Source organism: Dermacentor andersoni, chromosome 3 (assembly GCF_023375885.2).
Source record: "Dermacentor andersoni chromosome 3, qqDerAnde1_hic_scaffold, whole genome shotgun sequence".
NCBI lineage: Eukaryota > Metazoa > Arthropoda > Arachnida > Ixodida > Ixodidae > Dermacentor > Dermacentor andersoni.
In genome coordinates this window covers 171,565,935-171,592,919 of record NC_092816.1, presented here as the reverse complement: position 1 = coordinate 171,592,919, position 26,985 = coordinate 171,565,935, and the positions used below count along the sequence as shown (strand labels likewise).

Sequence of the window (26,985 nt, the reverse complement as noted above, 5' to 3'; positions counted from 1 at the left end):
TGCTGTACCCAGCACAACATAGTAGAGATCCGTGGGCCGATCAACGTTACTGCACCAATAAATTCTTACAGGCCAACAATCGGCGCAGACATGACTTTCGCTCAGTAAGATAGCTGCTGACGCCATTTTGGGGGTCAATCAATGTTGGTAGGAACGAGTTGGCAGAGTTGATTTGGTAACTGTGATATATGCTGCAACGCAAAAAGAAAGAAAGTGAAAAAGAAAACACGCAGATGAAGACGACAAACGCAGGACGAGTGTTGTCTTTCGGACAAGGGATATGAGTGTTTACGTAGCCCGTGGGCGCATCCTGCGTCCCATGAAGGTTTCTTTGCAGTTGAGGCTTTGTTGTATCTTTTTTGTTGCTGCCTTTTTGCTTTGTCCGCCTTGATTATTGCTGGTCGCGGGTTCCATTAATTTTTGTAGCGGTGTTTTTCAATCGTCGATATATATACGTTGTTTCCCAATTATTTCTATATACGTTGTTTTCCAATAAAATCAGCTGAAATTCAGCGCTGGTCCTGTGTTTCTCGCCTTCGTCGTAATCATTCTTGCGCTGCAACAAGATATGTTACTATGCTTCTCATTAACACTGCCTGCGTGCCTTTGACATCTACTCCTAAGTAACGAAGCATTTCTGACATACTTATGGTAATGAAGGTCTGTCACCTATTTCACATCAGGCACAATGACCGAAATTTTCCTTCAGCACTAAAAGCTACGCTGCGAAAACAGCCACGGCTCTCGTCACAAATTTCGGTAACCGCTGATCACCTATCCTCAAGGCCGAAGAAAGCAATACTTTAGCTTATCGCGACAAACGATTCCCTAAACCCACGACGCATTGTGAAGTGTTTGGGAATGCTGTAGCAACTATTGGAACTCGTCTATCGCGCGTCAAGCAAGAGAGCATGTGGGCTTGAGCGGATTTGTAGCTCGCGCTACAGAGCTTGATCGGTCAGCGACATTCGTGCGGTTACTCCACGGCTCTCAAAGAACAGTCCGAAGTGGTGACACGTGGCATCGTGCGGGTGCGAAGGGAGGCAGGCGAGGGCGAGAAGGAAGGACATTGGCTCGATGCGCACCGTTTTCCGCCGCACCCAATTTTAGAGGTTAAGTCGCAGAGCCCGCGTGACCCTACCCTGCCCAGAGGAGAAGCGCGTGTCCTCCTCCCCTAGCCTGGCCGCGTATTGACGCGACAGCGCTAAGGAGCTCGTGTCGCAGAAAAGCCGGTGTCATCGGCAGCGTTGGCCGTGAGTGAAAAATCCCGGAAGGCAATTCATAAATAAAAACAACTTGCAAGATGGGCTGGGTAGGAATCGAACCAGGGTCTCCGGAATGTGAGATGAAGATGCTACCACCCAGCCATCAGGTCGAGGGTTCAAAGCGGGACAGAGCGCCTTTAGTGAATGCGGTGTTGCCTTAGAAACGTGCACTAGAAAGTTATACTACGGTGTATATCGGTAATTATGAGCACAAATTACAGAAGTCCCAGTTCAACGAGTAGCGAAGTTCGTTTCCGCTACATTTCTTCTGCGCTTGGCGCACACGCAGAGCCATCCTACGGCAAACACAGAAGACCCCCTCCTCGCAATTTGCGGCGCTGCCCCGACTGGTTGCGCGCCACTCGCCAGCCTCTCCGCCTCGTCTCGTTTGAGAGCATTGGGGCAGTGCGGGTACCGGTGCAAGGATGCCCCAATACCCTTGCGTTTAATAAGTTTTCTCGCTCTCTCGCCTTCCAACTTCCAGCGTGCGTCACTCGAACCCTCGTGTTTAGGCGACGCGGCTCCTCTTTCCACTCACAGCGCGATTCCTAGGTACAGCGTCCGATGCGGGACGCCTCTCACGTGATCGCTGCGCTGTAGCGTGTCTGGTGGGAAAGCGTCCCCTGCGATGTGTCCGTGCTTCTCGCGAGGAGTCATGCGTCTGCGTGGTGGTCCCAAGCAAGATAGAGGACGATCCCATCGAGGCGTCAGCCCCATCATCGCGTCCGCCTTCAAAGAGCGTCGCGGCCCGGCTGTCCGTGCCGATCACGACGTTTGGCTCGCGTAGATCGTTTCTCCCTCTGAGACACCGAGTTCTTTGGTTCGTTCCGCTTGCTCAGGCGCACGTTTCGTTGCCGCGCCGAACGCAGCGTTGCTCGGCGCTCACCGCCTGATCGGTGGGTGCAAAGTCCGACGCGGGGCGCCTCGTAAGCGATCGCTACGCCGTAGCGCATTGTCTTACACCCCTTGGCGGGTCGACGGAAACGCTCTCGCGTTCCACTCTTGAAGGCTAAGCTTAAGCGCCCTCCAATTTTTTGTCAACCTGCCCCCAGTACAGACGGCGACTGCAGCGACGCCGCACAGTGTAGACGACAAACACACACAGGGAGATCTGCGGTGTTTCTGTGCTGGGGGCGACGGTTCCAAACCGACCATCGGACATTCCAGAGCGCATCTGGCTTTGCTAATCGTCCAGGACTTTCCTGACCATGGCTGCTCTATGCTGCTGCTGTTTTGCCCTATAACTTACACATTATAAAAAATCTGAATAACATACCCGACGGTGGGATGGAACTTCGCCCCCCCCCCCGTTCCCCCAGCGCAGGAGCCCGATGCTCTAACCACTAGGTAAGAGCAACCTCCTAAACACAGCATCCCCACTTCCAACGTGCCAACGCAAACCAGCTCTGTGAGATGATCGCCCCGTGTGTCCCATTGCGTGGCAAGGGGGGCTGCGCGAGAGCACATGTACGTACGCCTATTTCCTTTACGTAGTTTGATTATATATTACAGAATTCATTATATAATTATAGAATTCCTATACATTATACAATTGACGAAAACTTCGCTTCATATCGATTCCAAGATGTACGTTGGATCTGGATTCTCTTTTTATTATTATTATTTACTCAATTTATTTCTAGAGCAACTAGTGAGATCTGGCATACCAAGTCGGTGGGAAATGGCAACATAATAGCAAACGACAAAGTCGAGAAATTAGCAAAATAAAAGCTATTGCTCGAAAATGACACTACATTTCAACTATTTATCTCAGGACTTCAAGCTGGCAGGCTGCTTTAGCGCCACCTACTTTGTGAAAATCGACATTTTCTTTACCTCAATTCTGTCCCTTTAGGTCAAGAAGCGTCAAAAGAAATAGCGGTATGATCTCAACAATAACGACAAAGCAGCACTTGTGCCTTTCCTCAGCGCGAGATCAGGATAAAGTATGGCTGATTCTACCATTCATTTCTTGCTGCGGCGGTGAAGATCAAAGTACATGGGCGAATTAAAATTAGATCGGAATGCCTGGAGACTGTCATGCGAGCAGCCCCGCTAAATAGCGGGAGCCGCCCGGTAAGAAACAAAGAAAGAAAGATGTTTATACTTTTCCCAGATTATTATACACAAGTAACAATCACTTGTCGGACCGTAGCCGAAAGCGTTTGCCGAAGCGTTTGTCGGGCTACAAGTTCGAGAAACGTAGCGAAGTCCAGTTAATTCTTCGCATGCGCAGGAGTAGAGAGCAGGACGGTAATTCTATGCGTAACTCTGATGCCAAATACCCAGAGAGCACGCTAAACTCACCACGTGCGCATTCGTGGCAGCCGGTATCAGTAGCAGTAACGCTATGCTAGTACACTCCATTTTCTCAAGCGGTCACGACCAAAAGCCAGGAGACTACAGATGATGCGATAAATAAATAAAGACCGGGAAGTTTCGCGCGAATTAAGGAGCACTGAAACGAAGGCTCAGCGTTTCGTTGACGCTCCACGGTCGGGGCTCTACGAATGCGCGGCGACGACGCGCTTACGCGACACAGAACGCAAGGTGACTGCGACGCAGCAGTAAAAGGGTTCTGGCTGCAATTAGGCTTTTCGCGAGGCTGGCAACATGAGCGGTGGTACCACCAGCGTTGCCGGCGTCGCACCTCCAAGGGGCAAGACATCAGAGCGAAAGGAAACCTTGAGCGTTTGCAGCTAAAAGCGTGCTGTGCGTGTGTGTGTAGTGATTATAAGGGTGAAGGGAAGAGAGAAGTGCAGTGCCGTAACTGTCTCTCAAAGGAGGACACCTCAACAGCACTGCACAGGGTAGGGGAAGTGGGAAGGAAAAGATTAAGAGAGAATGAAAGAGCGGAGAAAAAAAAAGAAAAAAAAAAGGCAAGAGGGTTGAAAAAGAAGAAGCAATGCGGGGCTTATAGCCGCGCTCTCAGTTGAGTTTCGACAAAAAAGTCGAGAAGGGCAGCAAACGCTCTCTTGGCGATGGAGGCGTGGGCTGCGGGAAATAGTAGTTCTGTCTCCGTGTTGCAGGGTAGACCCACACGACGATAGGATGTACAGAGCGCGGTGCGCTCAGCGTCGAACGATGGGCATCGCAGCAGGAGATGTGCGAGAGTCTCATCCTCGCCGCATTCCGCACATGCGGGGCTGCCAGTTCCGCGCAGTCTGTGCGCTCGGGCGGCGGTGTTGTAGCAGCCGACGCGGAGACGGAGAAGAAAGGAGCGGTCCCAGCGGGAGAGGCCGGCGCGGGGGAGGAGGCGAGGGGGTGTCCCCGCCGCAACACGTGGGTCAGGGTGATGCGCGCGGAGGGTGCGCGTGATAGTCGTCCTGGCCACGTCGAAGCGGGAGACAGAGGTGGCGAGGGGGAAGCGAGCTGCGAGAGCTTCCTTCGCGAGGGCGTCAGCTGCTTCATTTCCGGGCAGGCCAATGTGCGCGGGGACCCACTGCAAAACCAAGTCGCAGCCCTGATTAACGACATGGCGCAGTTTCGATCCCACGCGCTGCACAAGTGGGAGACCGGCATAGCCTTTCCGCAGCATGTACAGAGCCGCGCGCGAGTCCGTGAGGATCGCAGCAGACGAAGCACCGCACTCCTAAAGAAGGTCAGCCGCGAGGTCAATAGCCGCGAGTTCGGCGACTGTTGATGAGGCAGGGAAACGGAGGCGGCACTGACGCGACGCAGGGATGTCCGGTGCCGTGCACGCGGCAGCAGCGGAACCATCACTGGAGACAGAGCCGTCAGTGAAGACCAGGAGGCGATCACGTAGGTGTTCGTGAAGCAATGCAGCCGTCTCCTGTTGCATGGCACACAGTGCTGTTCGGCGCTTGCTCGTGACGCCCGGGACGCTGGTGTTAACGTCAAGGAGCGGGGAGGCGTGCGGCGATGGCGGCAAGGGGAGCAGTTGCGGCAGAGACGCGATGCGGGCGCTGAAGTCGGTGGCATGCTGACCCATGCCCGAGCCCTCGAGGGTGTGGAGGCGGCACACGAGAGACTGGCCCTGTGGCGACCGTTGCAGGCGCTCGATGTGGTGAAGCGCCTGTTTCCTCGCACGAAGTGAGGGCGGCCAGTTTCCCGCTTCGGCGAGAGTTGCCCCCACTTGCGAGAAGCGGGGAAGCGCGTACATCTGGCGAACTGCAGTGCGGTGTTCGACGTCAACGGCCCTCCAGTTGGCTGCACTGGCGTTGGTGAGCGGGAGTGCGTAGAGCGCTCGCGAAGTAGCGATCGAGTTATAAACTCGGAGCGCAAGATGCGGTGTGCAGCCGCGGCCACGGGCGAGCAGGGAGCGTGCGGCGCCTGCAACTTTCCTGGCGTCCCTGCAGAGCTGTGTGGTTGCCGCATTAAAGTTCAGGCGGCAGTCGATGTGAAGGCCCAGGTAGCGAACTTTTCTCTGCCACGGGAGGGGGCTTCCGCGCAGCGAGAGCGTGGGCACTTCGGAGCGAGCACGGCTAGCACGGGGGTGGATCATTAGCGCCTCGGTTTTAGACGCCGAGAGCTGAAGCCCCACGCTGGTGAGGTATTCGTCCACGGCGTTGATAGCAGACTGCAGTGATTGCCGCACTTGGTAGCCATAGTCCGTGGGCCCGGAAGCGAAAAGAGCGATGTCGTCGGCGTAAATCGCCACGCGGACTTCGAAGGCTGTCAGCTTCGGGATGAAATCGGGGAGCCTTGCAAGCGCCAAGTTGAATAGAAAGGGGCTAAGAACACTGCCCTGAGGAACACCAGCGGTCACGCTGCGGGGGGTGCTAAGCGCGTCGCCAACACGCACTCTGAGTGTTCGGTCGCTAAGAAAGGCCGACACATAGTCCAGTAGGCGGCCGGTGATGCGCAGCTCGCGAAGCGCTTGGATGATGGTGCCGTGCGGGAGGCCGTCAAACGCGCGTTCGACATCGAGCAGCACCAGGTATGCGGCTTCGTGGCGGCTTGCAGCGTGCTCGAGAGTGGCGACAACGTCCGCGATGGAATCAGCTGTCGAGCGGAGTCGGCGGAAGCCACTCTGTTCCGGGGCAAGAGCGTCGAGGGCGGAGGCGATCCATTCGAGTCGGTTCAAAGCCATCGACTCCATCGTTTTGCCGGGTACCGAGGTCAGCGATACTGGGCGATAGGAGCTGATGTTCGAGGCTGGTTTGCCGCGCTTGAGAATGGGAACGACGATCGCCTCTTTCCAGTTGGCGGGGATGATGCCGCTGCGCCAGACGGAGTTGAAAACCTCGAGAAGTGAGGGAAGTTGAGCTGCGTCGATGTTCCTGAGCACTTGATGAGTAACGCCGTCGGAACCGGGAGCGGAGCGGTGTTTGTGCTTGTTCAAGACGATGCGCAACTCGCTGATCGTGAACTCAGCAGAACACAACACTTCTACATGCTCCATAATTGCGCTCGTTGGGAAGTAGCGCATAGGAGCGAGGCGTTCAACCATGTTGTGCGGCGGAAGTTCGACGGCGGCTGCGACAGGGCACACAGACGGCGGGGCGAACGTATCCGCGAACAGTTCGGCCAACTGCTCGGCACTCAAGCCCTGAGCCACTGCGATGGAGAGTGCAGGGCGGCGGGAGATCTTGGGACTGAGCAGGGCGGCGAGGATGCGCCAGGGGCGGGCTTTATCGCGAGTGTCCTCCAATGAGAGGCAGAGACTTTGCCAGCTCTGATTGCGGCGCTGCCTGGCATGACGACGGCACGCGGCGTCAAGGCGGTTGTAAAGAGTCCAGTGCTCCACCTTGTCGCTTTTGATGGCGCGGCGTTCGGCGCGTCGACGTACCGCGCGTAAGTTCAAAAGTTTCATGTCGGGCGCCGGCGTTCCAGCGGGCACCGTACATGACTTGGTCGCGGCGGCAACGCAGCTTGAGATGTGCGAAAGGAAGTCAGTGTTGACAGGAGGAGGCGTGGCACACAGCGTCCTGAAGAGAGACCAGTCCGTGATGCGGTAGGTGCGGATCCGGTCGCGGCAGAGGCCGAGAGGGTCAAGCGAGATCGGATAATGATCCGATCCTTGCGTGTCAGGGCTGCGTACCCACTCGTAATGGCACCGTTCGCTCACCGGCGATAAGTCTATCACACTCCCGCGCACATTCCGACGCACGAAAGTGGGACTGCCGGAGTTGATGATCAGCAGACCAGAGGAGTTGATAGAGTTCAGCAGGTTCCTGCCGTTAGGCTCACAGCAGCTGCTGCCCCATGCCGTGTGGTGAGAGTTAAAGTCGCCGCACACAACACAGTCACCGTCGATGCGCGCGGCGAGGCTCTCCACGAAAGAGGTATCCCATCGCTGCACGGGCTGGACGTACACGCTGGCGACACAAGTGTCGACCCCCCCAACGCGCACAGTCACAGCCACGCACTCCACGGAGGTGGGAACGATGTCGGACACAGAGACGGCGGCTTGACCAAGGCGCGCACGCACATAAACAGACGCTCGAGAGCGGCCGGGTGGGTGGAGTGGATCGCGGCACGGAACGTCGGCACAAGACTGAAGTTCGCACGTGACGGCACTGTGGTAGGCGACGAAGCCCGGAAGGTTGCACTCCCCGTCGCGTACGTGTGTCTCCTGCAACGCGAGCACATCGTACTCGTGCAGGAGAAGAAGCTGGCAAAGCTCCGGGTGCCGACGGCGCATCGAGCGGACATTCCACTGCAGTATGCGCGGCCGACGTTTCGCTGCTCGGCTAGCCATGACGAGGCAGGGACTGCTGTGCGGCCAGGGCCGCGGTGCACATCTGTCGCACCGTGTCGTCCATGTGCGGGGCGGTCTCCATGAGCGCCCACAGAGCTGCGGCGAGCGCCGCGATCAGGGCGTCCCTCGGGTCGCCAACAGGGGCAACTGCGGGAGGCGGCGTGGTTTCCGGCGCGGCGGGATTGACGCTGCGGCCACGTAAAGCATCGCTGAACGACACGCCAGCTTGTACCGTCGCTGAAGGGCGGGGCACGTTCTGCTGATGCTGACGATGCTCAGGTTGCGCGACGCGAGCTTTGGCCAGCTCGAGCGCCTTCTTCCGAGTCATGGGCTGCTCGGAGGAGGCTAGCAGGATGGCTGCTTTCCTTTCGAGCAGCCAGTGTGGGCAGCGCGGCTCGGTTGCTGCATGGCGGCCTTTGCAGTTTACGCACGCGGGGTGCTGCGCGGCGCAGTCGCTTGACCACCTCCGCAGCGGAGGCAACGGGCGTCGTAGGAGCAAGTGGCGCCGGCATGGCCGTACACACCGCAGCGGTCGCACTGGAGTGGGCGTGGCAGACGAGGTCGAACGAGCCGTCGTTGCTTGAAGAGAAGTACGTCCGTGGGGACGACGTTGCCGGCAAAGGTGACGCTCACGTTTGCGCCGTTGCGGGAACAGGAGAGAACGGGAACGAGAGCCTCTATGTTGTCCCTCAGTGTGTCGTTGTCAAAGGAGCTGTCAACGCCGAAAAGGACGCCGACGCAAGAGTGCTTGCCAAGAGCTTTCGCCTTCACTGGTATGTCCGCGATGGCCCGTACATCCAGCAAGCGGGACAGGTCCGCACCGGGCACAGAGTCTGCCGCAACCACGTTACGGCGAAAGTTGACTCGCACGCGTTTGACGCCATCAATGCGGCAAAGTTGGGCGGCGATAAGGTCACTAGACAGCTTCAAAAAGTTGTTTTTGCGGCCGATGGGACGGAAGAGCACAGTGTCGGCGGCATTGTCAGGGGAGGCATGTGCGTTTTGCGACGCATCCGTGATGAGCTCGGCAAACTGGCGGAAGCGTCGCTTCCTTTTTCGGCCGGGCTTAGTAGGGGCTGAACGCTCAGAGAGCACTGCGGCGGCGTTTTCGTCTGCGGCAGCTGGCGTCTGTGACAGTTGGGGTGCAACGACGGGGAGTGGTGCATTAGAGACGACGGCTGTTACACGGGTGGCAGGGTCGGATGGAAGTTGGAGCTCGGAGACGGTGCAGGGGGGAACGCTCGGCGGCTGCTTGCGTGGCCCGGCAGGTTCGTCATCCTCGCTCTCGCGGGCGCGTTTCCGAGAACTGGTCAAGTCCATTTCTTCGTCTTCCGAGAGGGGAAGCGGCGCCTCAGCGTGGGTTTCCTGCACGCAAGGGCCGTTCTCGGATGGCGCCGAAGTTGCCGCTGGGGCTGCCGGTGCGGTCGTAGGCACGGGGGGAACTGCAGGGATCTTCAACGAGGGGGCCCGTACACGTAGCCACTCGCCCAGCATGCGAGTGGCGCGACGCTCGAGGTCCTCCCTTGCCCGGAGCTCATCGAGGGTCGCGGGGCCGAGTGTCAACCGGCTCAAGCTGGCATGGCGTCGATGGCGGACGCGTGGCGGCGGCTCGCCGGGTGGCCGAAACTCCATATTGTGCTGCCGAGGCCTCTTCTCGCGTGCGGGAAGAAAGCCGAAAGCAGCGAAAAGCGCGGCAACGTGCTCCTAAGCGGGCGCAAACATGTGCGACGCCGAAACACGTGGTGGCAATCGAGGCGAAGTCGTCAGAGCGAGGAGCAACGTGACCTTCTCCGAACGCAGCTCAGACGCGACTCCGTGCTGTGCGTTCCGCTCGGAGCAGTGTATTCACCACGGTGTGTTATGCACAGATCTGAGCAGCAATGCAGAACTTCTGCGCACAACACTCATGACAGCAGTGAGAGGCATAACGCTGGCCTGTGGGCTCGGAGAGATATTCTCCAAGGGTCGACCTCGCGGACTGTTCATTTCGAATGCTACTGAAACGCTGATTGGCTGGAGCTGCACGAGCGAGAAGGAGCCAAGCGTGCACAGACTGTCTCCTACATGCTCGTACAGCTCCAACCAATCGGCGGTGGCCGACATGAACAGTCCACTAGCTGGATGCTTACAGAATATCACCCCGCCCGCTGGCTTCGCAGCAGAATCCACTGAGTGGAGCATGAGGGTACTTCCACTTGGGTTGCTCGTTTTTGCCGCGGCAGGTACTGAAGCTATGGAGATCCTTCGAAGCCCCCACGTGTGGGTCACGCGCATATGCGTCGATATCGCGACAGCACGACGGGGGAACCTACGGCGACGGCGCAAATCTGCCTCGAGCATAGGTATTATTCCTACCGTAATAAAATCTCCCATGCCTACGTATTAGGCCTGAAATAAAGTGGTACAGCCAAGCGGGGGCGTTCCAACAAAATATCTTTCATAACAAATTTGAAACTTTCGCCGATGCAGTGGTACTTATAGTTTTGACATCACCGTCCACGTACGGTGATGTTCTAGCCTAGTTTCGTGTTTCTTCACTTTCCGGTTTACAACGTCCGGGTAGCCGCGTTTCGCATTACACTAAATCTACGTCACGCTCTTTCGAAGTACGAAACATACGCGAAAAAAATTATAATAAAGGAGGAACAGCACGAGCACCCACTAAACTTGAAAAGGGAAGGCGAAAAGATAAAGTTGAACCTTCGAGTTTTGTTTTAAAGGCCGCAGTTCGCAAGCTCATGCGCTAAGTTCTCGCGCACAAAACGACACGGATACTTTACTTATCTCAGCCAGTTCACCCTTCTCGAGTTAACGCCGCGTGTGACAGGTGTTCACAGTGCGCGGGCATACACGACCAAAGACAAACGGAAGCCGAAGCGGCAAGGCTCTGGAGGGCACTCACATGTATGCGCTGCGGCTGACGGTTTCGTTGGAGGAAGTCGACAACATGGGGAACCTGACCGTCGGTGCGGCGGGCGCCGCGGTCGCTGGCGAGTCGGCCATGGTGAGAATCTTGCAATCTTTCCTTCCCAGTCAGGGCTCCCCTGCGCAAGTGAAGAGCCAGGCGACATGGACGAGAGCGGTAAATTGTCGCTTGCAGCTGAGCGAGAATATTACTGTAGGTACTGATATGCTACGTAACCGTAACGTCGTAGCACAAGGCCACGGCTTTCGAATGATGAAAGCCGCGCATTTTGTAAATGCAAGCGTCTCCCTATCGTGCAAGAATGCCACAGCAAAAATAATAACATGAAAAACAGAAACCTGCAAAGTCAACGCTAACGATATCATCCGCGAAACGACTATTGTCGTATAGTAGTAAAGCTAAGTCACTTTCGCTGAGGTGCGCTGGATAGGTGCTCTAGCTGAACGTCGATCTCGCCTTTTGACCGTGAAACGACAAAAAAACCTTCAGTAGGAATTAAACGGTAAAAGCGAGATAAATGCGTTAGCGTTACGTCGCACCTCTTTGAGGTCCCGGATGCATGATTTAAACCACGTTCATAAAGTTGCAAAGTGCTGTTCAGGAGCTCCCTCGACACACATCTGCCTTTTCCAGGAGGGCGAAGGGGAACGGAAGCTGGTCCGTAGCAGACCTTCGTCAGTTGGACTGTGCGTGTATACAGGGTGTCTCATGTAACTTCAGTAAAACGTTAAAAATAAGCAAATCCCACGTAGCTGAACCGAACCAATGAAATGTTGCTTGCCGCCCCTTGGCGGCAAGCACACGTACACCAAATGAGCGGCACAAACCGTGAACGCTCAGCAAAAAACATATGACCAATTAAGCCCAGTTACTATCCAAGAATGGGTTTGCCGTGCATACTTGCGGAAGGGGGTTCCTTGCGGAACTATGTTTTCCGTATGCATTGTGCTGGCGCCCCTCTTACAACTATGGCGTACTCCGATTATTTTTTGCGTTCGCCCTCATCACATAGTCTTCCTTAATGAATCAACTTTTTAATTAATACATTTAGATTAATAGTGTCCACGAAAAAATTTTAGAGCAACATGAAAAACTCCTTTGCGTTGCCTTCTGTTGCTCAATGCGCGCTACATAAGTGTTTTTCGGAGAGTAAAAGAAGGCCGCGAATACACGAAAAATTGCCGCGTAACTGGACGCTGGAGAAACTTTGCGTGTGTTTGCGGGTTCCTTTCACGCACGAAAAAAAGAAATCCTTTTATGCAGCACGTGTTGAGCAACAGAAAGACGTACCGGGAGTTTCTGCTATGCAGACCGTGCCTGCTTGTGTCATCGTATGCCCGCACGTAGTAGCAGTGGTAGTACCGGTCGGTGCGGGTGTTGCGCAGTGAAGCACCGCGTCCCTCAGGTCGCGCAAGCATGTCTCCGCTTGTTATTTGAGGCAGCTTTACGCTTCCACTCAATCCGCATCGTAGTGGAGCGTTGCCAGCGTTGCTTTGCTGGTGTGAGCACTGTGCGCACGTTCGCCAGCGCTAGCGCTGAGCGGCTGTGTGTGTGAGAGAAATAGTGAGAGAGAGTGTCACGTACACCAAATGAGCGGCACAAACCGTGAACGCTCAGCAAAAAACATATGACCAATTAAGCCCAGTTACTATCCAAGAATGGGTTTGCCGTGCATACTTGCGGAAGGGGGTTCCTTGCGGAACTATGTTTTCCGTATGCATTGTGCTGGCGCCCCTCTTACAACTATGGCGTACTCATACGCGAGAGCCAAGTAGTATTTTCTAGCGCCACTTCGTGTTGTCCCTTTTATCGTCTCGTGCGTTCCCTCCTGTAGCTTCCCAAGTCATGAATCACCAACTGGCCTACACCCACTCTCCGCTATGTCACTTTCCCGTCGGCCAGTTCGGAACCCGTGAAGAGAGAGAAAATACACGTTTAGTATTGGTGCCAAATATTTTGGTCTTCAGCATTCGGTTCTTATTCTTCAGAATTGCCAAGATGAAATCCACCAAGGATTTTCACAGCTGTGGCACGAAATTTGTCTGGAAGCGATCCACTCCTCATGAATTTGGCTGCATCGTTGCGGGTGTCTCGTTTATATATTGTGTCTTTATGTGGTGAGCGTCTGGGCATTGTCACAGAGCACGTTTCTTATTGGGGTATCCCGGTATCAGATCTCTGCCACTGCTACCTCGTCTAGATGGGGTCGAAATGCAAAAACAACCGTGTACTAAGATATTGGTGCCCAGTAAAGAACCCCAGGTGGTCACAATTCGCTACCGGAGAAGAGTAGTAAAAGTGTGCTGGGTGGATGCCGCGGACGCTCCTGTGTCGAGGCTTCAGCGACTTCGTTCGTAGCTAAGTACTGTTTTTTCTTTTTGTTTGCTGATGTTTTTGAAGTGGTTTCTTTTGCATGGAGCAGGAGCGCAAATGTTGAATTCGTGGTAAGCGTGATCAACGTACCGGCTTTGTCTAGGTCTGGCGGTTTGCCTCGTTAGGCCTAGGTGCTAGGCCTATTTGATAGACTTATTTAACTATCTCAGCTAGCTCTTCGAAGTGATTTGGCGGACTTGCTCATTGAGCCTAAGGGTGTAGGCCTAGCGATGAAACCAAAGAAAGGGAAGGCCGCGGGGGACGCGGAGCAAGTGCAGTGCGACGAGTGCCTGCGCTAGTGCTCCCTCGACGAGACCAGTTTCCAGAGCTTAGCAGACGCGAAGGGGTCCAGCTTTACGTGCAGGCTGTGCGAAGGGGGCAGTGAAGCAGTCCAAAAACTGGAAGGAAATTGGGCAGCCAAGTTCGAAGGCCTGAAAGCAGACCTGAAGGAGGAGTCGGAGAAGCGGGTAGCACTGCAGGCGAAAGTCGCCGAGTTGGTGAAGCTGGAAGCGGTCCAGGCCGCGCAATTATTAAGGACCGTGGCCGAGCTTGGAGAAGAGAGAGAAAGGAGAGCAGAACTGGATAGGCGGCTCGATGCGCTTGAGACGCGGGCAGCGGAGAATGATGGGTCGGGGCACCAAGCCGGTGGCAAAAGCACAGAAAGTAGGGTAGACCCTACAGGCGAAGTGGGAGGCAGGGAGCCAGAGCAAGCGGTCGTCGGAGGCTTTAGACAAGATGGCATACACTTTTATGGAAGGCTAGGAGCCGAGATCGGCTGGCGCCTGGCAGGTCGGGCAGTAGCTTTTTTAGGGTGTCCACTGCGCCTCAGGGCGTAGGGGTAGGTAGAAACAGTGTAGAAAGTAACAATAGAGGCTGACGCCAATAAAATGGACACTAGGAGGTCAAGGAAGTAACTACAAAGAAATTTAACACCAGGATCAGGTACATAAACATGCAAGGCGTTAGAAAGAGAGCGAAATGGTTAGAAATAGAGCAGCAGGTAAAGGACGAAGAAGTAGGTGTATACCCGCTATGAGGAAACAATCTCAGGGATCTAGAAGACCCACCGTTTATTGAAGGCTACGTCTGGGAAGGGAGCAATAGAACAACAACGGAGAGGATGAGAGGAGGAGTAGGTATGCTGATACATCAAGGAACAAATTGGCAAAGAATAAAGTTAACTTGCAAAGAACATGTCTGGGTATTAGGTACAATTGCCGGTAAAATTACATGGCTAGGAGTAGTTTATTTAGGGAAAGCGGACAAATGCAGGCAAGAGAACAAGGATCTAGTGAAGTGTCTCGATGACGATATAAAGCAGTTTGGAGAAGGTGCCGATATTTGTCTGCTGGGTGACATGAATGGCCACATCGATGATCTGGATTGATACGCAGACTGTAATGGGAAGTTGATGCTAGAATTCTGTGAGCGACACAACCTATTTGTAGTAAATAGAGAAACTAAGCGTGAGGGACAAATCATGTGGGAGTCCCCTAACAGACAAACGACCATTGACTATTGCTTAATGTCGCAGAGATTGTATAGCAAGCTCGCAATAATGGAAATAGACGAAGAGGGGAAGTACAGCCACGGAAGTGATCATAAGCGTATTAGTCTACAATTGGAAGCCCTGCTCAAAAGAGAAATGCAGGGAAGTCAAAAAGAGTACGCAAAATTAAATGTCGGACAAATAGCACAAACAGCGGCCGGCATAGAGGAAGCAGTAGAGAAACATCCCATGGAAAGGCGGGATTATAATCAGTTAGAACTACTCATTAGTACAAAAATAAAAGAAGTAAAAGGAATAAACCGCTGGAGAGGAAAGAAGAAGCCACGAAGTTGGTGGAATAAGGAAATTAGGGAGGCCATCGAACAACGACGGTGGGCATCATGGAACACAGAGAAGCAAAGAGGACGCAGTTATCTGAAAAGTAAATAGACCAAAAATGGGAATATTATCGACAAAAACAACAAGTGCAGGTTCTCGTCCAAGCTAAAATAAAGCAGTCATCTGATCGCTGGCTGGCTGAAGTTCGCGATGCAACTAAAGGGGGGCCAAGAAAATTCTTGAACCATATAAGCTGGCTGGGTAAAGCGAATCACTGAAAGCAGGAACAGATTCACGATGCTGAAGGAAATTGTTTAGAGGGAGATGACGCTGTGAACTACATTGGTTCAGTTATAGCTGAGTCATTTAGGAAAGACGATAGGGTAATCGCTCCAAATGAGGGAGAAATACAGGATAGCATAATAGAAAACAGCTTAGAACTGACCAATCTTAACTGGAAAAAGGCGGAAGAAAAAGTTCCAAAATGCACCTCCGCGGGGATAGACGAAATTCCATTCAAGTTAATGAACTTAGCCCTAGAAGCAAGGAAACGCTGATAAAATCACTGGAGGCAGTCATAACAAATAAGCAAATTCCGCACAGCTGGAAACAGAGTTATATGAATTTGATTTATAAAGGGAAAGGTGATAAGAACATATCCTTCCGACCAATTACGATAACATCAATTATATATGGGCTGGCGATGCAGGCGGTGAAATTAAAAATGCAATCATGGGTAGAAAGTAATACAATACTCAGAGAACTTCAGAACGGGTTGAGAAGTGGTAGGCGCTTAGATGATAGCCTGTTCGTGCTTACCCAGTGCATAGAAATAGCTAAGGCGGAAAATAGACCTCAGTATTTAGCCTTCCTGGACATAAGTGGTGCATACGACAACATGAACAGGGAACTCCTGTGGACCACATTAAAGGATGAAGGTATCGGTCATGAGGTAATTGATTTTCTACAGGAAATATATCGAGAAAATAATGTTGAAATACATGGGAAGGAATTAAGAGCACGACAACTGTCGAGGTACACAAAGGATTAAGGCAAGGTTGTCCGTTATCACCGCTGCTGTTCATGCTTTGTATGATAAGCATGGAAAGAAGGTTACAACGAAGCAATCTAGGGTATAATCTGTCGTACAGATTAGGGGAAAAGGTTGTTGAGCAACGACTACTGGGATTAATGCATGCGGACAATATTTTACTGTTAGCAGATAGCCAGGAAGATTTGCAAACTCTGCAAACTCTGGTTTGGGCGCGCACCCAAACGATGCAGGAATTGCCGCGCGCTCGTCGCCACGCGCTCCGTCGCGGCGATTCAAAGGCAGCCCAGCCTATGCTTAACGGTCAAGTTAAGCAATGTGCTAAAGATGGCATTAGCACGCGATAAGTTTTAACTTAAAACTTGTTTTTATATTTAAAAAAAATGATGTTGCAGGACTCCTAGTGGGTTAGTCAGCTCAACTGTCAGTATTGTGAACTCGGTGAAAGCTGCTGCAGCGTCGGCATAGCATCACTCGCGTGCTCTGTGCCTTTGTGCCTTAACGTGTTCTGCACGCTGTGTCAGGTCCCGAACGTCGGCGATGAACATTTCGTTAATAATGCACCCTTTGCGGCTGAAGACTTCAGCGGCTGCCATCAAAAAATACCAAAACCCGCGCGGAGCTCCGATCACAACGCAGGCAGCTTCCCGGGCTTGCCTGCACACCCCACGAAGAATCGTTCCGGAAGTCACGTTGGTTCGCCGCCATCACGTGAGGCGCGTCGGGCGGGTGACGCGAGCGGCAGCTTCCGGCGCGGGCGCAAGAAACCTAGCAGTGGAAGGTTTCCACGCCGCCGCGCGTCAACATGCGATGCAGCCTCCGCGCCTGGCGCCGTACGCGTTCAGACGCGGCGCAGCGCGTGCGGCCGCGTACCAGCGCGTACGTCTGGTTGGTGCGTAGTTACCTTTCCGCCGAATCGGATTCCGCGCGTCTGTTAGACGCCGAGCGTTTCATTATGAACATTTGCCTACGAGTTAATAGCTGTTACTGTATGAGGCTGGTTGCAATCCGCCTTTTTTTTTCACGGCGTGACGGCGCATGCGCCCTGCCCTAGCGGATTAGTCGCGAAACGTTTTGGAAGGGAGGCGAGCGCAGCTACGCGTACAGATGTTGGGGAAAGCTACCCCGGAAAATAATGCGCGCGGACGCTCACAGCAGCGAACACTCGTGCCGTGTACCGCGTTGAAACTATACTGGTAGCTCAACGTCAGTGCGGTGCCGAAAACGTGCGTAAGACCAACTCCACTTTAAAACAGAAAAGGGCCAGGGCTTCGTAGTAGCCGCCTTGCATTGACGGCTGTCAAATTTATCGATAAACCTCTGCGTTACACTTGAGCGACACTTCAAAAACACGCTGCTGACGCAGTCTTCTTGCAGCGTCGGCCCACTGCTGCTGGAGGCGGCAGCGCGTGCCTGACTTCATGAACCATTTTAAGGCGTGGTAACACTGCGTCGATATGAGACTGACAAGATGCTGACGCCGACGATTGGCCGACAATTCAGCAATCTGTCACTGAGGTCATTTGATCATAATAGGCCGACAGTGACGCAACCGACGGGTCCGCGTTGTCATATAGCGCGACGGGCTTTCGTGTTGACGGCACCAACAAAATCAGTCTGCCGACCGTGATAGCTAGACCGAACACTACGTGATCAGCCGTCAAACCGACAACGTGATAGCTGCAGCTCATTCACTTGAAAATATAATTATTCGCGCTCAAAATGCGTCGCCATGCCTACGAAGTTGAAATGCACGAGCTTCAGTCCTCTCAAGCTGTGCACGTGAAGTTTGAGTCAATGTTTATCCTGTTCAGCGAGAGTTGGGTTAGGCTTGAGCCCGTCGAGTTCGTGCACCCGTTACCGATGGAGCTGAACTTGAAAAAATAAGCTGTCAGGGGGACGAAGGAAACCGCTCTCATAGTTAGGTTGTGGCGCTACAGCGATTTGATAACTACTCCTCACTTCGCACGGCACGTACACAATAAGCGGCAAGCGGCGGCACAGCGCTGTGCCAGCATCTTGTACTTTGGTCACCGTCCCGAACGCCGCCGGTCGCAATCCCGTAGATGGTGGGCCTGTGTGTGTTGTTATGCTGACACATTTCTTAATTCCACAGTAGCACTGTTTACCCGTGCGTCAAACGGGAAAGAAGAGACACTGCATTCGGTACAGCAGCATAAACTCGCTCAGTTGCCAACGGTGTCAGCGATGGCAAACGCGTTTTCGTGACAGAATTACACGGCCTGTAAGTGGGGGCTTATGCCGAGCACAGTTGTCTCTAATAATTCTTTATGGCACGCCCAAACCGTAAGTATGATGAAGTTAAACAAGAGCGAGAATCAGTAAGTAGTAACAGCCCGCAATATATATATGTCTGGATCACAGTTGCAGCTGTTAAAGTGACTCAGCCGCTCATATTGACTTGTCCCAGGGAGGAACAACGCGGCTCATATGCGCAGATATCTATGTTTTGCTGCGTTTTGAGATTATTTCACATCAGCGATGCGCCGTTTCTACAATGTCCGAAGCTAACAGTGATCTGAAGCTATAGATGTAAACAAATCCACCGCTTTGGCAAATCCCACGTAAAGGCTGCGCTCGAACGCTTCTTGAATATGCGAAATGTTTAGTGAATGTGTAAAAGGAATACAAAAAGCGATGTGCAATCGCAGACATCAGCGACAACCAACTCTAAGGCAGCCGCGTCGGCAGACGGAACTCGGCGCGCCTTTATCGGCCGCGCCGTTACCACGACAGCGCACTCGGGCCTATTCACCCACTATAGTCGATGGGTGAACGACATGCTGCCCCGGAGAAACCATTAATAATTAATCGCGATCCACGAAACGCACAATCGACGCGCACTCAACATGGGCGCAGGTACACAAATCAACCGGCGAAATCCCCAGCACCCTTCCAAAACGTTTCCAGCGGCATGCGTCAGAGGGCAGCACAGGAACGTGAAAGAGGCGGATTGCTCAACAGAAGATCAACCAGCGATCCCAAGTACCAGTCTCGGAAACGCGTTCTCTTTTAGACTCGAAGAATAGTTAGCAAATAAAAATCTAGCTGCAACATTGTTCGGCTAAAAGTGCCATGCGGAAGCATCCGAAAACTGGCTCAGCGATTTTGATAACGCTCAAAGCGATGGCGGAGCGTAATTTCAAAATCAATTATTGCTTAGTTGAATGCGGCATAATTGCTCTCGGTGGTGCCCTCTCAAGTAGGATACGACCGCAGCATTTGAATACCAAACGCCGGTGGATTCTCTCCTCTTTCTCACATGCTTCGTAGGCATTCGTGCCATCAGCTAAAACTGGCTGCTGACATTTCTAACACCAACTCAAAACAAGTTAACCTAAATCTAAGGGATATCGCCTGACTCACGTATCTTTTACCCTGCATAGGAGTTGCTGTAGTATAAAGCTAGAACACCGAAGATTCAACACTTGAACTAAACACTTTTCTGATTCATCTAGCATTATTTGCCAGATAAAAGAAATCAGACAGCGCGTCTCTATGCAACGATAAACACGTGCAACTGTAGGCTGTAATGAGGAACCCGTGAAATTCAGCACACGCTTGTAGAGAAAGAAGAATGCATGCCACATGGGGGCTATTGTAAAAATGTTTTAGTGAAAAAGTACACCCCCTCGTGACAATGCTTCCGGTGCTCTATGCAGTAAATATTTACAAATGGCCTTATCATATTACTATTACAAAAGACCACGTTGCTAGAATAGGGCTGCCTGCATTACTGCGGTCGGAGAGGGACAATCCGGTACGGCAGTTCTTGCGGCGAGTAATTTCCGAAAATTAGACCGTGAGACGCACTCGCGGTGAAATGCTTAACTTTTTAACTACATTAGCGCCAAATATTTAGCAATTTACAATGACCTTACTCGTGTCCTCCTGTCAACCTACTCTCAAAAAAAAAAAAAAAATACTCGCACATACAAGGCAATGTTGTCATCTAAATAATATTTGAGTAAGCGCGGTCTTGACGCGTGTAGCATTGAGAGAGGAAGGCGGTGTAGGATGCTAGTCAACGGAAGAATACAGTTGAAATATAAATACATCTAGTGAACCTAAACATATACACATATATAGAGATTTAGGGGTTCCATATACGCTATGTCAAAGTGTAAAATGAAGTAGCGCACTAGCGAAAATGAGCCTTCACTTTCCTGATCACTTTATTTACACCTAATAAAAATGATTAACTACAGATACAAATGAAAATAATTCGGCAATTCTACCAGCTTAATTGCCATCCACCAGAGTGTACCTCCAACAAGTTATTCGTCTTACAAGCTCGTGCGAGTGGCTTGTTGGGCGTGCTGGTACATGGTACACGTAAGGGAACGCCAGCAAGCAGAAAGGACAACCAGAAAGAAAACCGTGACCAAGAGACGCACGAAAGAACAGGAACAATGCTCGACCAGCAACAGACTTCCTTTGAGACGACGTCCCGCAAGACAACACCGAGAACGGGTGACAGCACTGCAACTGATTTCAAGGTAATCAACCTAGCTAAACGCGTCAATTTTTATCTTGCAGTGCTGTCACGCGTGCTCCATGTCGTCTTGCGGGACGCAGTGTCCACGAACTTGTCTGTTAGTCCCGACACTCTTCTAGCACCATTGTCTCCCTAACAGTTTTTTCTCGTATTGTTCTGCGCTTGCTGACATTACCTTACGTAATAGTAACCTTAAAAGCTGACCTAGCTGCTGACTTGGCACGTCATCACTCCATCACTAGCTGTGTACGCTTTCTACTAGGTCATTAACGAGCTCATTCAAAGATGATGCTATGCAGAGGGGCGGCACTGCATGGCTGACGGCTCAGCGATGCGTGAGCCTACCTGTGGCAACGGCTCACGAGACAGTCTTCTGGCGCCGCTGATCTTTTGTCCAGCAGTGCGGTACCCGGGGCAGCCAGGCCGCACATCGGTGCTTCCCGAGGTTCGAATGCAGGGCGGCGCAGACCGTGGCCCGTGATACGTGCTGGGCGCGCAAACGGCCTTCTTCTTCTGCGTCTTTGCTCACTGCAAGAGAGCGCGTGGCTGTTATTTTTTTTTTTTACAAGTGACTTAATGAACCTATAAGTGCGTAATTAAAATCACGCGAATATCTGCACAATACGCTGCCGCCCGGTAACTTAATTCAATGATGCCCTTTGTTTACTCGAAGCCCTTGCATGTTGCGTAAAAATAAGCAGGCTGTCCTATTTTAGTGCGACATCGGCGGGTTCTCGCAGTGGACGTTGATTTGGTTTGGTTTAGCTTGTTGCCTTGTGGCATATGGCTAAACTCAATACCGGGAATCGGCAATACCGGAAATACCGAAGGTTTCTCATACCTTGGCTTACATTCTTGACAAAGTTATTCTCGGGATTTTAAAAACGAAAACCCGCAAACAAATTTCAAGAAACAAAACACCGACATCGTATGCCTTTTATGTTAAATATTCTCGGACTTAACTATTGAAAGTGTGAAACAATAAAAGAAAGCTGAAAATGATGTATTTGGGGGGGGGGGGGGGGGGCGGCTGTGCCCTACCTGCGGGATTGGCCCACGCAAGAGGCCGCGTTTCTACCAGAAAGCTCGCCTTTGTGCACAGCATTTGCCGCCAGCGTTTCCCAGTAAACATTACGGAACCTTACATAAGCTGTTGTTGCCGGGAAGCGTGAGACGCGGACAGGGATCTTTGAACGCTGTCGCGCTCCTATCTTAAAAGGTGAAGGTCAAGCGTCCTCCCAGTTTTCCAGATCCAGAAGTTGGTATGGCTTCTACGGAGAGCTCGCTTCGATTTCCCGATTACGATGAGCCCGCTGAAATTAAAGGTTTAAAGTTTAATGAATTAATTGATGATAGTTAGTCACTCACCACTCAGTCAATCAACGACTTATCACCCGTCACTCCAAGGTCACCAGCACTGACGGGATGTCTCCGATGAAACCGTCCTTTTCTTTCAAAACAGTATTTTTAAATACTCTGCACTACAACAATGTGTATCACGTCTTCCTGATTTAGCCTCCCATCGTGACCATCAGCCTCCCTCACCTCACAACGTTCACCCTCCTTCACCATCACCAATATTCCGAAGCCGATCCTCACCTCACCAAGTGAGGGTGCCTGTATCTGCTCAGCACATGGGGGTGGAATTCATACACAGGGTGACATTTTTTAAGTTTTACGGAATTTCTTAAAAATCGCCTGTGGGCAGATACCACAATTCTTGCCCATGAGCTGAATTATTCAGAGAGGCGCGCATTACTGGCTCGAGAACTCGAAACCCACATCCAGTTAATTAACAAGAATACATTAACTATACTTTTAATTAATTAGTTTACGGCAATTCATGCAGTTTACGAATTGTAGCCGGTGAGCTTGCAAGAAGTATTCATTTGAAATGAATTTCCAGGATTATACCAGTTTTTAGATATCATTTCCCAAAGTTCTAGTTCCAGTTATTTTCGTGCTTCAATGCACAAAAACTGTTTTAAAAAATTGAATAAAGTACATTTTTAGGGCAAGTTTAATGGCGCATATCTCCAAACTGGCGTTATTCTGGAAATTCATTACAAGTGGGTAGGCCTCGCAAACTCACCGACTATAATGGGTAAGTTGCAATGTGCGCCGTAAATTAATTAATTCAGAAGATAATTAGTGTATTTTGCTAATTAGTTGAATATGTGTTTCGATTTCTCGTGAAAACAATGTCCGCCACTCAGAATATTCCTGCTGAATGAGCGTAACTATGTTATCTGCGACAGCCTATATTTAAAAATCGCATTAAACTTCAACGTGATCACCCTGTATATTCATCCAGCAAAAACCGTAGAGAACGTCCACCCTCCAGAAGCGCTGGGATTAAAAGAGAACGGATCCATTTACTGGTAAGCATTGAATTCTATTAAATTCAGCAGATTTCATTACAACCAGGGTAAGGATTGTTTACTAAAAGCATTTCTGCATTTTACATGTTTGAATGGGGAAATGTTGGAGTTAGCGCCGAGCTGAATACCTCGTCGGGAGACCAACAGCATCGCGCATGTGACGTCGCCTATGTGAAATATTGACTTAGTCCGTATATGAGAAAAATCATTCCGATCTGCAAGTTGGCCAGAGCACTTCTGCCATGCACTTGTGACCCGCTCTTCCTCGTCGTTTCGCTTGCCTGTTGTGGCCAATCAACTCATTTCAATTCGTGTACGATGTTTTGCACTGCGTGTGCGGTGGCTTCAGCGCTTAGCCGAAAAGCTCGATTCCTGATAAGCGGCATTTGGTGGTGTTTTCAAAGAAAAAAAAAACAGTGCAAGGTACGTTGCCTCCCGGAAAACTCCATCACGCTACGTAACTACTGAGAGAGTGACCCATCAGGCTGCGTAACTACTGAGAGATCGGCCGCGACGTAGCCTGCCGTGGTATACAGGATTTGCTTATATCAGAGTACTCTGCTTATATCTAGGTGGTGCTGGCTGAGCAATGGTGCGCCTGTTTGTTTCTTGTTTTCGGGGAATATGCCTATAAAATAGACCACGGCTGTCCGGGCCTAGTAGTCATCTGTGCTTCGGCGCCTAACGATGTCGCGAGTGCCTTTGCATAAGTGGGAAGAAGTCGTCGAATTGTCAAAGAAAGGTTACGCGCAGCGCAACATTTCTGCCTTGACAGGCTGCCAGTCGAAGACTATAAAGACACATATTGGTAAAGAGCGGACACTTCCGTAGGGCCCTGCGGCCGACGAACTGCACGGCCGCCAGCGCACTGAGGGGCTGGTCAGACCGCTCAATTAGTCTTCCGAGATTTTAGACACGTGCTTCCGCAGTGTTTCGGGTCTGGTTTCGATAACAATGCTTTCCATTCCGGTTTACCTTTGGCTGCAAAAACGTTCGATACGTCGTATCTAGTGGAGCGCAAGAGGTTTATTTCAGTTTTAAGCATGTCGTACAAATGGACGTTTAATAAACTCGCGGATCGCAAGCATATTACTGTCAAAGCCGCCAAGCTCCTAGAAGAAGGTGCAAGGTTGAATCAGCTCGTGCAGATTTGAAAAATAATGTGATCATGGCTATCTTTATTGAAATTCTTTTACCGTTGCTGAGCCGCTCTTTCTCATTTGCACACAATAGGAAGCAGTGGTTCCAAACGAAAAAAAAAAGTTATATTTTTTTATTCTTTGCATAGGGAATTAGACAGAAAGAATACTCAATCACACACTTGATAAATACGCCAACTACAAGAAGAATGTTTTAGCAATGACAAGCAACGCGTCAAGTAAAAGTGGCGCTTGCGAACTGGACCAGACGCATGCGGCGGGAAGTGAGGTAGACATCCTTCACAAAACCATCCCAAATGCGCATTACACTGCTCGAGCCGCGCCACATGAAACGTCTGTGGGATGGTATGGGTGAGCCAGTATAAGGAGTTCTGTGCTTTAAACCGAACGTCTTGGGAGTGAAGTTTGGAAAATTACACGTTGGAAGTAATGCAAATGCTTTCCCGCGAAAGATGGGTGCAAAAACAAACGGGTGGCTGCGCGGTAAAAGAGTGCCACGGCTCCGATAATCTGTGACACATCAAAAATACTCTCACCCAGCATAACATACGTCTTGCTAGAAATGTTCTTAACGCAAGAAATAGCAAAACTACCTCTGCAGAGAAAAGGAAACACCCTGCCACACCAGCGAGGCGGCGCGTGGAAAAGCGCGGCGGGGTGGGCGTGAAACAGCGGCACATGACCAGCAGAGCATCAACGTCTCTATGGAAACGGGATGCGTGGACGCAACCCCGTAGATGTACGATAAGCTGTCCCCGTTTTAGGTAAAGAGGAAGAGCAGAGAGAGAGAGAGATGAAGAGGAAAGGCAGAGAGGTTAACCAGATATTAGTCTCCGGTTTGCTATCCTACACTGGGGTTGGGAGCTAGGGGTTAGAAAGAGGACAGAGATGCAAGGGTTAAAAATATAAAAAAATGCACACACAGAGACACACACAAAAGGCCGTTCTCGTTAGAGACTCTCACAAAGGCCGGTAGATCGCAAGAAGCGCAGTAGCACTTGCACGGCTTTCTTCTGTGACGTTAGGTCCTGCCGATGGTGTAGGATTCCTTCTTCCGATAGTGGTCGGTCGTCCAGCTGGTCGAGTTCGCGGCGAAGGGATTCCCTCCGCGGACTGTACTGCGTGCAGTCGCACAAAATATGGCCAACCGGTTCTTCATGGCCGCAGTGGTCACGGGTTGCGGTGTCGGACACCCTATGCGGACGGCATAGGCTTTGGTAAAAGCAACACCCAACCACAGTCGACACAAAAGCGTGACGTGTCCGCGGCAAAGCTTTGATGGGACTTGAAGGCTTAATGTCGGATCAAGGGAGTAAAATCGGGAATTCCTGACATGTGGTTCATTACATTGCGACGTGAGAGAGAGAGAGAAGGGAAGACGGAAAGGCAGGGAGGTTAACCAGACTGAGTCCAGTTTGCTACCCTACACGTGGGGAGGGGAATGGGGAGTGAAAGAGGGAGAGAGAGAACTTAGGTGTAGGATGTCTATAGTCGGGCACTGAAGTCTGTTACCCTCAGGTAGCGAAAAAGCGCTCGAACTGGTTTCTGGGCCAATGAACTGTGAGGCCAGGCTCCCAAGATCTTTGCTTCCGTAAATGGCCTGTCATCCAGTCTATTTAAGGCACACTGGAGATTCTCGCGTTGATTATCGAAGCGAGAACAGTGGCACAGAAGGAGACTGATGGTCTCTTCACACTTGCACTTAGCGCACATTGGTGAATCCGCCATCCCAATACGATAGCTGTAGGAGTTGGTGAATGCTACTCCTACACACAGCCGACACAGCAGTGTTGCGTCACGTCGTGGAAGGTTCGCTGGTAATGTAAGTTTCAGTGATGGGTCGAGGCTGTGTAAACGACACTTAGAGTTCTGTGGTGTATGCCAGCAACCTAACGTCATTGTACGAGCGAGACTGCGAAGCTCTCTTGCAGCGTCGACTCTGGATAAAGGTATAAGGAGTGTCGGTGAGCCAGCCTGGGCACGTCGGGCAGCGTCATCGGCGAGGTGATTACCAACGATGCCACAATGTCCCGGCAGCCACTGAAATATGATATCATGTCCTCTTTCAGAAGCGCAATGGCAGGTGTCGTTGATTTGTGACACCAGCTGTTCATAATTGCCACGTCGTAAACTTCGCAAGCTCTGGAGGGCTGCTTTCGAGTCGCAAAATATTGCCCATTTGTTGGGCGGTTCTTTTTCAATGTATTCGACAGCAGCGCGAAGAGCGGCCAGTTCAGAGCCTGTGGATGTCGTTACGTGTGATGTCTTAAACTTGATGACGACCGATTGAGATGGTAGAACAATGGCGCCCGTAGAATTTTCCGAAACGGAACCATCCGTGTAAACATGAATTCGGTTAGCGTATGAACAATGCAGAAGTTCCAATGTGATCTGCTTGAGAGCCGCGGTGGTCAGGCTAGCTTTCTTCACTATTCCTGGAACAGCAAGGTACACAGGAGGCTTCTTCAAGCACCACATAGGGGATGGCGTTCTTGTTGCGGGTGAGTGCCTCAAAGACAAAGAGTGCCGGTTAGCCGCAATTGATCTGGAGAACGCTGCCCTGGGTCTTTTCTCAGGCAAGCGAGCGAGATGGTGGTCAGGGACTCTGGATATATGGCGAACATGCACCCGGAGTGCGTCGATATCTATATAGGTCCTTATTGGGTGGTCTCTCGCGGTGGCAATTGTTGCCACGGTTGAAGCATTTCGAGGTAGCCCCAGACATGTTCGAAGGGCTTGGCCTTGAATGCTCTGTAGGACATGTATGTTAGTTTTGTTAGCATTGGACAGCACTGGTGTGCTGTATCGCAAGTATCCT

At 51.6% G+C, this 26,985-nt stretch overlaps 1 protein-coding gene across 3 annotated transcripts in view; it reads right to left on the bottom strand.

Moving 5' to 3' along the window:
- LOC129382842 (uncharacterized) overlaps positions 1-21,530 on the bottom strand; it is a 32,320-nt gene extending 10,790 nt beyond the window's left edge. For 2 of the 3 annotated variants that reach the window (XM_055067050.2, XM_055067051.2), the window contains exons 1-2: positions 20,972-21,530; positions 10,832-10,973 (exon numbers count right to left, since the gene is read on the bottom strand). In XM_055067050.2, the coding sequence (XP_054923025.2) occupies positions 10,832-10,973; positions 20,972-21,057 (228 nt within the window). In that variant the 5' untranslated portion in view covers positions 21,058-21,530. The remainder of the gene's footprint in view (positions 1-10,831; positions 10,974-20,971) is intronic. The other variant, XM_055067049.2, reaches the window with a different exon arrangement.
- Positions 21,531-26,985: the final 5,455 nt, after the last annotated feature.